A 12,190-nucleotide genomic window follows, 5' to 3' on the forward strand; every position below is an offset into this window, starting at 1 on the left:
ATCGATGATTCTTATAACATTTCAACTCTTAAATCATGAAAATTTTATCAATTTGGCATGAAAACTTATTATACTAAAATGTCCCTTTTTCACATGTTTTTGCATATGTCATACTTAGTACATTGTTTTGTACTAACCCCATACTTTTCTCTTCTTAATAAGTATAGGTTGGAGGAGTTTGAAGACTAGAAGACAAGCTTGGGAAAGATACTCTCAAGACTAATTATGTCCTCATATATTCGAGGCATAGTCGTATTTCTTAGTTCTATTCTAAAGACTTATTATGTATTTTTTCATTTAATGTAAAGGGTCATTTCCCTAATATATTTGTGTCGTGTCTTTAAGTTGGCTTGTGTAGACAAGATCAAATTAATAAATATGTTTTATTTATTAATTTATTCGTGAAAAGTTGTAATTTTGCACTACTATTCAGGTCTTATGTAATGAATGATAGCTAAGGCTTGTATAAGACCTCCGAAAGGTCAACTACGCAATTGTCCCGACCTATGGGTGCTCCCTTCTTCTAGGGGTACTTTCGGGTCGTTACAGCTATCATAATTTGGTATGCTCACATGTTTATGTTCCATTCATTAAGAAGGAGAATTTTGATAAATGGTTAAAATACAGATTCATTCTCTAAAGTGAATGGGGTGAAGCCACCATTCTAGGCATGCGAAAGATCGTGATCTTTGGTTGTAGGTGTGCTATCACTAAGAATGTCTCTAGGAATACATGTGTTATTTTTTATTTGTATTGGACAATTGATTAGTGCAATTGAGACACATTGCATAGTAAATCAGAAGCTTTCTACTTTAAATACTTTCGTACTTTGGCATGATCGTCCGGGACATCATAAGTCTATAATGATGAGATGAATTATAGATAATTTAAATAGACTCCCATTAAAGAACCTTAATATTATTTTAATGATAATTTTTCTTGTATTGCTAGTTGGCAAGACAAGTTAATTATGAGACCATCACAAAATGATAGTTGAGATTGAGTTCCTAGGGTTCTAAGAACGTAATACATGAGGATATTTGTGGGTCTATTTGTCAAGACCCTCAAAAAAAACTAAAAAACTATAGTCTCAGATATGTATAAAAAGGTTATTAACATGTAAATAAAGTATTTTACAGCATGTATAGTTGATTTGAAAAGGTTTGGAGGTCAAACGTCCAAGAACGTCCAAGACGTTCGAAAGTTAGTCTTTAGACGTACTAGTGTGTCCTTGTGAGGTTGCCTTGTTTTTATGTGTTGCTTGGAGTTGGAAAATAGTGTAGTTCCCCAATTATCTTAATAGACATGTTAAGGGTCAAAATGTCCGGGTAAGACCACCCTAAGGGCCCCATATGAGGACCCAAATGTTCGACAAGGAAGTTGCACGCCAAATGGCAGCGTGCAGAACCAAGAACTGAAGGCCACCTTGCATTGCGCGCCTGGAACTTTGTCTGCCTGTGTGTCGCGTGAGCTACACAAGTCTCACTGCCTCAAAAATGGGTGAGGCAGAATTAAGAGTTGCAACCGCGACGTGCAACTACTTCCCAAATTGGGTTGTGTTGTTTTATTGTTAAGTTTGACATGTCTAAAAGTCCAAATAAGTATGAAGGTGTTTTGGTAACTTTGGGAAACTGTTTTTAGGTCCTATTTAACCCTTTTACCTAGAAAAAAACCCAACACCCAATAAGAAAATCAAAAATCCCAACACTCTCTTCTCTTTCAAATTCTCTCAAACCTCCATTGGAGACCAAACTTAAGAACAAGCTATGGAGGTGGATTCTTGGAGCTTTGTTCTCAGATTTTCTTGAGCTTTCTAACGTAGAAGGTATGGTAATCCTTCATCCTTAGATAATCATTCATCTAAGGAGTCGTTTCAAAGATTTTTGAAACATGATTCTAAAGTCAAAAATCTCATCTTTCAATCTAGCCATGGGTTCATTATTAAAGTGTTTTCAAATCATTATAATGGTGGTTTTATGATTAATCTATGTGTTAAACATGATTTTCAATCCAATTCCATGAAAACCCCCTGATCTCTTTATCCTCTCAAATTATGATATGTTATGGATCTTATGATCTTTGATAATATGATGATAAGATTATGATAAATTGCTTAATTCTATATTCCTTTATGTCAATTAATTATGAATTGTTGGGAATTGATCAAGATGATCATGATCTTGGAGATTTGGTAAGTTGACTTATTTCCTCTTATTAGCTTAGAATGTATTGAATTGTGATGATTGGTATGGTCCACTTATGGTGGCGGTGTTTACATTTTTGTACATGTTTGTGTGTTATGATGGTGGACTTGAAGGCATTAGGTGTAACATGAATTTATATGATCATTTCCATGTTAAGGAAGTTGAAGATGTAGCCTTGATTCTAATATCCTGTCTAAAGGAATTGATGTTATGTGAAGTAATATGTATAGTCTTCCACACGAGTTGCATGATTTACGTGTGTGGATGATGTTGTGTATATGTGATGATCATGCTACGGTTAGGTGTGGTCTATATGGCTAATGTTGATGAATACCCTTGAAGAATGACCCCTACCTACATGAACCCTATATGAATTGGTGATCAAAGTATGTAAGGAGTCTTTTATTCTAATGTTGAATATGCTCTTATCTCCTATGATGTAATGTGAGTGTGTGTAGTCTATAATCCTTAATATTCTATATATATATATATAACTCGAGACTTGAGGAATGTTGTACATGTGTTGTGATCTTTAGAGTGTGGCTTCCTCAATACTATATTATAGCCATATGTGATCATGATGACCAATATGAACACACACACACACTCATGCATAATAATGAGTAGGGTAGATTTACGGTGTCAATTGAAAGTACTCTTTTCATATTCATCATAATCTACTAATATGTGTATAAAGTATATGATTAATGAATTATGAGCATGTGTTGTTTAGAGTTGTTATGTGAAAGTATTTCTCACATATGAATGCACACACACATGAATGTATGAACGGTAGAATTATGTGAAAGTACATTCTCACATAATATAGGCTCTATGATGAAAGTAGAATTTTCATCTTAGAAACCTTTGATCTATGATGTATGAGCGAGCAAGTCCCTAAAGCCTAATCTTATGAACTAATGATTAATAAAGGCTTAAATATATTAAAGAGGGAGTTTAATAGCACTGAATAGATATGGACAATGAGGAAAAGATCCCTCCGCTAATGCAATAGGTTGGGTCATCCAAGTGATACTCATGAGATGGAAGCCTCTCCGCTAATGCACTAGGTCGGGTTTCTAGAAACAATTTCACCATCCCTTAACTATGTGCCCTCGTAGGACATAGCTAGTAGATCCACCTAAATAGCTATTTTATAGGTTCTACCTTGGCAAGTTGAACGACTTTCGGTATAGGATTGTACGACACCGGATTCCATGTAGCTCAAATGGTCTATGTTGGGTATGGCTATGTCTTCCAAAGTAAGGAATGAACTAAGATAAAGATTATGGATTCTAATCATAACTCCTTGAGGGGATTACTTAGTATAGGTAGGACTATGGACCCTACCCATGCATTGCACTAGTGAACTCCAAGAAAGGATAAGATTAGTACATGTAAGCAAGGAAGAATTATGTTATGTATGTATGAATTGTAAGAAAGTATGTTAAGTGACTTTGCTATGTCAAGACATGAATTATGTTTATGTATGTGAATTGCACTTATGGCTTCTAAATGAGTTTACTTAGTATATGTTGGGGTATGGGACTCCATGTGTACATTGCACAAGTAAGCTTGTGAAGGGGTTATGAGGGTGGTTTATTTATGATATGAACTAAATGAGTTATGACTAAAGTTGTAGCAAAACAAAGAGTCCTTATATGATACTATGAAGTATGTGCCTTATGTCTAATGATAAATGAAGGTGTTATGACTTGTTGAATATGTTATGCCTAGTCTAGAGCGACTTCTTAGGTACACTTGGTGTAAGTATTATTATGGATGCTACCTACACATTGCACTAGTGTGACTTTGGGTTGTCTTAGATAATGGTCGTTATGTGAAGTTGATATCTATGATGTGCTTAAGACTTGTGCATATGTGTGGTTGTGTTTATGAAGCATATCTATGAAAAAACTATCTTGGGTGACCTCAAGGTGATACATTTTAATAAGTATAACTGATGGTTGCTGAAGGAAAGAAGTAAGATAAATGTGAAGTAATGTATTGTATGTATTGAATATGCCTCGAAGTATGATAAATGACTTTATGTGCTATTATGAGTAGTATCCATGCCTATATGATGTATGTGAACTATATTGTGCTTATATGTGCCTGTGTTCATGAAGTTTACTAAAAAGACATGTTGCATGATTTCAAATGAAATGTCCTCTTTAAATGCATGTTTTACATGGTTGTCATACTTCGTGCATTTTTGTACTAATACCATTTTTCTTCATCTTTTTACACCAAGTGTAGATGGTGATGGCTAGAGGATGTTTCTAAGAGGGATGAGCTTGGATAGATGTTTCCTAAGTTCAAGAAAGGTAACCTTAAGATTCAAGGATTTCCTATGTCAAACATGTTATTCAAATTATGTAACAGTATAGATTATGTTTTATGTTGTTAAGGGTCGTGTCCCTATTATAATATAACGTTGTTGAGTCTAAGATGGCAAAAGAGACTTAGTGTCTAGACTATGTACTTATGATTTTATATATATATATATATATATATATATATATATGTATATATATATATATATACATATCTATATATTAAAGTGATATTATAACATATGTTATGCTATGAAAAGTTTTAAATTTTCCGCTATTTTTATGTTTATGCAATGAATGAATACTAAGAGACTTGTCTTAGACCTCCAAGAGGTCAACGACGCGTGTGGCGACTTGAGGATGCCATAACTTCTAGGGTATACTCTCTGGCCGTTACACTATTCACTCACTTAGTGGTTTGTTTAAATTATTGAGTGTCTCACGACGTGTTTAGTTAAAGCTAAATCCTCATAACACTCAGTGGCGGACCCACATGGAGCCGAGAGGGTCCACCCAAACTCTCTCACTTAAAAAAATTGTACTATACATGTAAAATACAATTTATTTTTTATGTATATATATTAAATGTTAAACCTCTCTAACATAAAATTAGTACAGAGTGCAGCGATTAAGCAGGCAAAGGTCCACGCACTTTAGTTGAGATTGAATCCCGGTGGAGACGTTCTTCGACAACTTTTTTTTGCTTTAAGACTTTGTCAAACCTTTTCAAATAGGTTTATATTGTAAGTTTATGGGTTTTCTTTAAATATTAAATTAATAAATAGTAACATTTCAATAAAGGAATTTGATTTTCGAGTAAATATTATTATATACTTAATAAACTTTTTGATAATAATATTTAATTTAAGCTCAATTATATATGATTTAATTTGTTTACATCTAAATTGACTCGTTAATTTGTTAACACTATTAACATATTTATTTTTTATTGAATCTTCTGAACAAAAATTTTGAATCTGCAACTAATAATGTACGTTAAAAATGAGACATGAGACAAATATATGTGCCTTTGAGGAAGCATGGTTATTTAATAAAAACAAAATAATTATATATTATAATTAAAAAATTCTATTTATAAAACTTTATATATATATATATATATATATATATATATTGAATTTTAAATTTTAATTTTGATCTCCAATTTTTATAATATACGAACATACATTTTAATTATCCAATTTATAAATAAACACATGAATTTTACATGTCATCCGTGTTTGTTTTTTTTTCCTATATGGTGTTTAAATGTATTGCGTGAAGTTTGTTGGATACTTGAGATGGAGTGTTGCAAATAGCATTTTTATTTTGTTAGTGAGCTCCCGTCCCGTCGGTAAGCATGGGCCAAGAAAGCACATTTACAGCTCAAAAAAGAGCCGGAGCACTCCCTACAACCGTCACGGCCAACGGCGGTGTCCGTGGCCGCTCTCCCAACGTATTACCACGCGGCCGTCAGATCGACCGTACTTTCAACAATGTCAAAATCACCATCCTTTGCGGTTTCGTCACTATCCTTGTACTCCGTGGCACCATTGGTATCGGCAACGTTTCATCCTCGGAAGCAGAGGCTGAAAATCAGCATCTAATAGAAGAAACTAATCGGATCCTCTCCGATATCCGTTCCGATAAGGACCCTGATGATCCAGCAGGAGATCAACCTGAGACTTTCATGAGTCTTAGTGACACTTACATTTTAGGGCCCAAAATTGCTAATTGGGATAAAGACCGGAAAATGTGGCTTCAGAATAATCCAGAATTTCCCAATTTTGTTAATGGTAAGCCTCGGGTTTTACTTGTAACTGGGTCTCCTCCGAATCCTTGTGACAATGCAATTGGGGATCATTATCTGTTGAAGGCAATAAAAAACAAGATTGATTATTGCCGGATTCATGGTATTGAAATTTTGTATAATTTAGCTCATTTGGAAAAGGAAATGGCTGGTTACTGGGCCAAACTTCCATTGATTCGTAGACTCATGTTGTCTCATCCTGAAGTAGAGTGGATTTGGTGGATGGATAGTGATGCTTTGTTTACTGACATGGTTTTTGAGATGCCTTTCTCAAAGTATGATCGTCATAATCTTGTTATTCATGGATACCCAGATTTATTGTTTGATCAGAAATCATGGATTGCATTGAATACAGGTAGTTTTCTTTTTAGGAATTGCCAGTGGTTTCTTGATTTGTTGGATGCTTGGGCCCCAATGGGACCTAAAGGTCCCATCCGCGACGAAGCTGGCAAGATTTTGACAGCTTATTTAAAGGGTAGACCCGCATTTGAAGCCGATGATCAGTCTGCCTTAATTTACTTGTTGGTATCACAGAAGGATAAATGGATGCCCAAGGTGTTCGTTGAGAATTCGTATTATCTACATGGATATTGGGCCGGGCTAGTTGATAGGTACGAAGAGATGATTGAGAAGTACCATCCTGGTTTAGGTGATGAGAGATGGCCATTTGTTACACATTTTGTAGGGTGCAAGCCTTGTGGGAGTTATGGAGATTACCCCGTTGAGAGATGCTTGAAAAGCATGGAGAGGGCTTTCAATTTTGCGGATAATCAAGTGCTTAACTTGTATGGCTTCAAACATAAGGGGTTGTTGAGTCCCAACGTCAAAAGGATTAGAAATGAAACTGATCAACCGCTGCAGTACGTAGATCAGTTAGATGTTCGACATGCAAAGCCCAAGCACATGGGAACTTAGAGCTAGGAGTACACTGTCTTTCGCAGGAAAGAATCTTCAGGTACTAAAAATATTTACTTTGTTTTGTTGATTTGTAGATTAGATCTCGTTTGTTGTGGCTTTACCAGTGTTTGCTATGTTGCTTTGGTTACCAACTGCTTAAGTATGTATTAATTGATGTCATTCTAGCTGCTACGTACTAGCAGAGGTTTTGGGGGGACTACATCATTCACTTCACCCTCTTCCTGGTTCTGAAGGGAGGAAAGAAAACCAATTACTAAAGAAGAATGTGGTGGAAAAATTAATCGAGGTGTGCACAAGCTGACCTAGACACCATCATTATACAAAATTGGTGGAAAATGATTTTGTATTGGTAGGTTGCATGCTGGCATACCTTTCAGTCTATTTTATTTTTATGTTTAGTTCCTAGGTGTTTTATAGCCTGAAGATTAAGAACTTGCAATTTCTTACTAATTCTCTTTGCCATGAGGTGGACGTGTCCCTTTGTTTCTGATTAGAAGCATAACTTACCGGGGGATGAGTGTATGAGGGAAACTGGGAAAACTGATGTCTTATGCTTTTGTTTTGGACCAAGAAACATGGCTTTAAAATGTCTCTTTACTGTGGTAAAACTTTTGTTTGTTAAGTCGACTATTAGATTCTGATCCATGCAAAGAAGCTTATTCGGATGTGGGTGAGGTATGAGATAGCCTCATTCAACAGGTAGCTTTGTGCTTTTCTTAGCTTTGGTAAGATCTCTTCATTTATTGAGATAACTTGGCTCTCCTTGGCTTTGTCTGGCCCTTTGCTTCAATTCACCTTATGCTAGTCCCCGTGATTTTGTGCTGATTGAAGTGTCACTATAAATATTGATAAGAATCAGGTTACTTGAATGAAATCAAGAAAATAATATGGAAGCTCCTTGCTTTGGCCTTCTGTGGCCCCTCATTTTGGGCTCCATGGGCCCCAATCTCTTTTTTCTATTCATTCTGTCCCAATTTATAAGACACTTTTTTTAGTCAATTTCAAAAAAGATAACACATTTCTAATATAGAAATAATTTAACTTTAAATGCTCACTTTATTCTTAATGAGATGATTTGTAGTCATACAAGCATCTATGACTTATTTAAGACCACAATTTTCAAGTCTTTTTTTCTTAAATTTCGTGTCCGGTCAAAGCACATCATATAAATTGGGACGGAGGGAGTATTAGATTTGAATTTGGACCATGAAATACGTGTACTTGTGTCGCACATAGCGCTCTCTCGCCATAATCCTTGGGCTCATTCTTGGACTTGACTTCCACAAGAAGCACCTTCTTAATTTCCCATTGAAGTCTGCCAACCTCACATGAATAAACACCACCATGGATGCTATCAGATGTATATGGAATAACTAAACTATGTGTTGATTGAACTATTTATGACATATGAATGTGGGGAACCTGCATATGGATTTTAGAAATCAATTCATTCAGTTAGCACATTAGTTTAGTTCAGCATGTCAACTCTGCATACATGTACAAGTATACATATGACCATGATTTGGTTGCAGTGATGCAGTTTTAAGACACAATAAACCACAGTAAGTGAAAATGATATGATTATAGATCACTGTGATTTCCGTGAAATGAAGATTAATTCAAAATGCATCAGTTATTAAAGCTTGTTTGGGCTTGTGTTAGCGTAGAGAAATTCCCTCTATTGCATGTTTGAACATTAGAAATAAACTATTTCTTCTTATTTAGCCAAAGTATTTACCTTTTCCAATTTTGGCAGTTATCAGTTGTCTTACTTTGGAGGTGCTGACAAAAGGATTGATCTGTCTTGCACCAATAAAAAAAAGAAAAAAAAAGGAAAATAGGTTTGATACGTCTCGTATGAGAATAGCACTCTTGGAATGAAGTGCTCTTGCTCTTCTGCCTCTCTTTCTGTGATAGCGAAGCATTGCAAGAAGAGGGCAGAATGTCTTTTTATTCGATCTCCGAAGGAGTAAGTTTGTTTTACATTTACTTATTTGTTGCAACATTTTAGCTCCTGAGCAAGTTGAGAGAATTCTCAGATGTATTAAGTGATGCTGCGCAAAAGGACCACTTCGAATCATCAAGGAACCAGCTTCATATCATGATCTCACTTGTATAATCGCAATCGTGATTGCTAGGCTCTTGTTCATTTTTTGGTATATATATATGGTAGTGGACAACAAAATGTTTAGTTTGAACTTGGATGTTTTACCAGCATTAATACATGTTCTTTTATTTTTTATACAGCTTGCATCTACTCGAAGGAAATCCATGAGAATAGTGCAGTTTCTCTACGACATTTGCAGAATATTACTCCCTTCGTTCATTTTTATTTGTCTACTATATTAAAATATCATTTTTATTTTACTTGTCACTTTTAGCATTTAAAAAAAATTCATGTTTTATCCTCAATATTAATTACTCCCTATGTTTCAAAAAAAAATGACTTCCTTTCCTTTTTAGTTTGTTTAAAAAAAAATGACTTCTTTCTTTTTTTGATAACATTTTAAAATCAGTTCTCCATGTGGCATGTTTAAGGCCACAAGATCAAAGAGCAATTTTGTACATTTAACTTAACTTTAGTTTAGGAATACAAGATACAAAAATTTTCATTATACTCTTAAACTCTGTGTCAAGTCAAATCAGGTCATTCTTTATGAAACGGAGGGAGTACTTATTTTCAAAATCAAATTCTCAAGATCTAATATTATACATTAATTAATATGGATATTATTATAAAATATTCATATTAATCATTGTGCTTAAGCGGGGTGTAAAGTTTAAATTTGGAAAGTAAGAGTGATGGGGGATTGTACATCAATTTTAAGCTACATACTTCCTTCCATATACTACTACATTAGCAACTTATCATACTAGGTTCACAAGATATAAAACATATAACATAACAGTCCACAATAATGTCTTATAGAGACTTATCTTGTAATATCTCAAAATAATAATGTATACATTAGAAAACAAGATATTCATTAATGTACATCAGAAACACATAATTTGAGCTCAGACTGTAATCAATCGTAAGTACAACCAAGACCTTTTCTTTGATCATGTTCTTTAAATGTCTTTGGTTGTAAGCCTTTTGTTAACGGATCTGCAATCATGAGATCAGCTCTAATATTCTCAAGTAACACTATTTGCTTCTGAACTTCATCCTTAACAGTAAAGTACTTTAATTTCATATGTTTGGCACTTTTGGAGTACTTGTCATTCTTGGAGAAGAATACTGTTGGAGTATTATCAATAAATTTTCAGCGGCTTGGTAATGATGTCTACACATTCTTTATAACTTAAGATTCTTTTTTGCAAAATTCAATTATGATCAATTCAATGTGCTGTAATAGTTAAATAATCATGTCCATTAACATTATGATCCATGTCCGAAGTCATAGACACTCTACTATCTAATTTGCTAAACAAACAATGAAGATATTGACAATGTTTACCTTGTTATTAAAAAGCATCAGATTTAACAGTATTTCTTGCAAAACACCTAAAAGCAGGATTATAAGTTTGTTGAAGTATTCAATAAAACGGGATTTGAAGGAAACTATTAGGCAAACCACAAACAGAAACCATTTTAGCTAAATTTTCGTGATCTCTTTCTTTATTATATTTATGTTGTGTTAATGAACCACCCGAATTAGAAGGATCTAATGTTCCTTGAACCATGTTAGAAGCCCCTACCGATTCATTACCACTAATATCAAATTCATTAACTGGAATTCCTTTTTTTCTATGAGCTAATGCTTTAGCTTCTTTATATCGAATCGGCACACAAGATAACAAATGTCTATTTAATCCCCCCCGTCCCACCTTGCCCCCACCTTGTCTATGTTTAAAAGGTTGCTTACACTTGTACAAATAGCAACATTGTTTTCCTTATCAAAAGTCATAAATTGCCACACCATAGAAGTTTTAGGGCGTTGATACTTCACCTTCTCCCTTGTGGAAGGTATAAAGAGTGGACGTCCAGGATTTTGCTCCGTTAAATTTGTAGTTTCATTTGAAACTTGTGTCATCGAACTAGTAGGTGTATCTTCTAATTCCTCTTCTCCCCTATCAACTTCTACTTCTTCACTTGAATTTTCATCAAGATTAGGATTAATATTACCATAAAGTCGTTCTAAAATTTCATTATCGAGTTTAACATTTGAATTGATATCATGAGAAGTATCATCAACATATGTAGAATCATTGGTATTAAATCTAACTCTAGACATTGATTTAGATGAAGTACCACCACATTTACTCTTATTTTTTTTCTTTATTATTTTTTTACCAAAATTAAATATTTTAAAAATGGCACCTTATTCCTTCTCTTTTCCTTCACAGGTATTTTTTTTTACTATAACTCATATTTAATTATATTTAAAGTGTAATATAAAAATAATAATAACGCAAAAATTAAAGACGAAAAATAAAATATAAATATTATGAAACGAATGTACAATTAATATATATATATGTATATATATATATATATATGTATATATATATATATGTATATATATATATGTATATATATATATATGTATATATATATATGTATATATATATATATACATACACACACACACACATATATATACATATATGATATTTCTTTAATATGAAAATTAGTATTGAAAATTGAAATATATGTATTATAATAATATCAGACTTAAATGAAATAAATATTAAAACTTAAGAATTAAGATTGAGACTTGAGAGTTGAGAGAATTAAGAAGATAGATGAGAGAAATGAAAATAGATGATTTTGTAAGAAATAGTAAGGGATAGAGGAGTATTTATAATATTAAAAATGGGTTAACGTGTATTTATAATAACTTGAGGGTTTATATTAAAGTATTAAAAGTAGGGGGTGTTGGGGAAGTGAAAAAGTTGAAAAAATCTGTTGGGGGGGG

At 33.6% G+C, this 12,190-nt stretch overlaps 1 protein-coding gene across 1 annotated transcript; it reads left to right on the forward strand.

Annotated features, from left to right (window-relative positions):
• The first annotated feature begins 5,850 nt into the window (after nucleotides 1-5,850).
• On the forward strand, nucleotides 5,851-9,510 carry LOC107005871 (probable xyloglucan 6-xylosyltransferase 5). The gene is made up of 2 exons (XM_015204521.2): nucleotides 5,851-7,305; nucleotides 9,025-9,510. Exon 1 carries the CDS (start codon nucleotides 5,901-5,903, stop codon nucleotides 7,263-7,265), a length of 1,365 nt encoding a protein of 454 aa, XP_015060007.1. The 5' UTR covers nucleotides 5,851-5,900; the 3' UTR covers nucleotides 7,266-7,305; nucleotides 9,025-9,510.
• Nucleotides 9,511-12,190: the final 2,680 nt, after the last annotated feature.

Source organism: Solanum pennellii, chromosome 12 (assembly GCF_001406875.1).
Source record: "Solanum pennellii chromosome 12, SPENNV200".
Lineage (NCBI taxonomy): Eukaryota > Viridiplantae > Streptophyta > Magnoliopsida > Solanales > Solanaceae > Solanum > Solanum pennellii.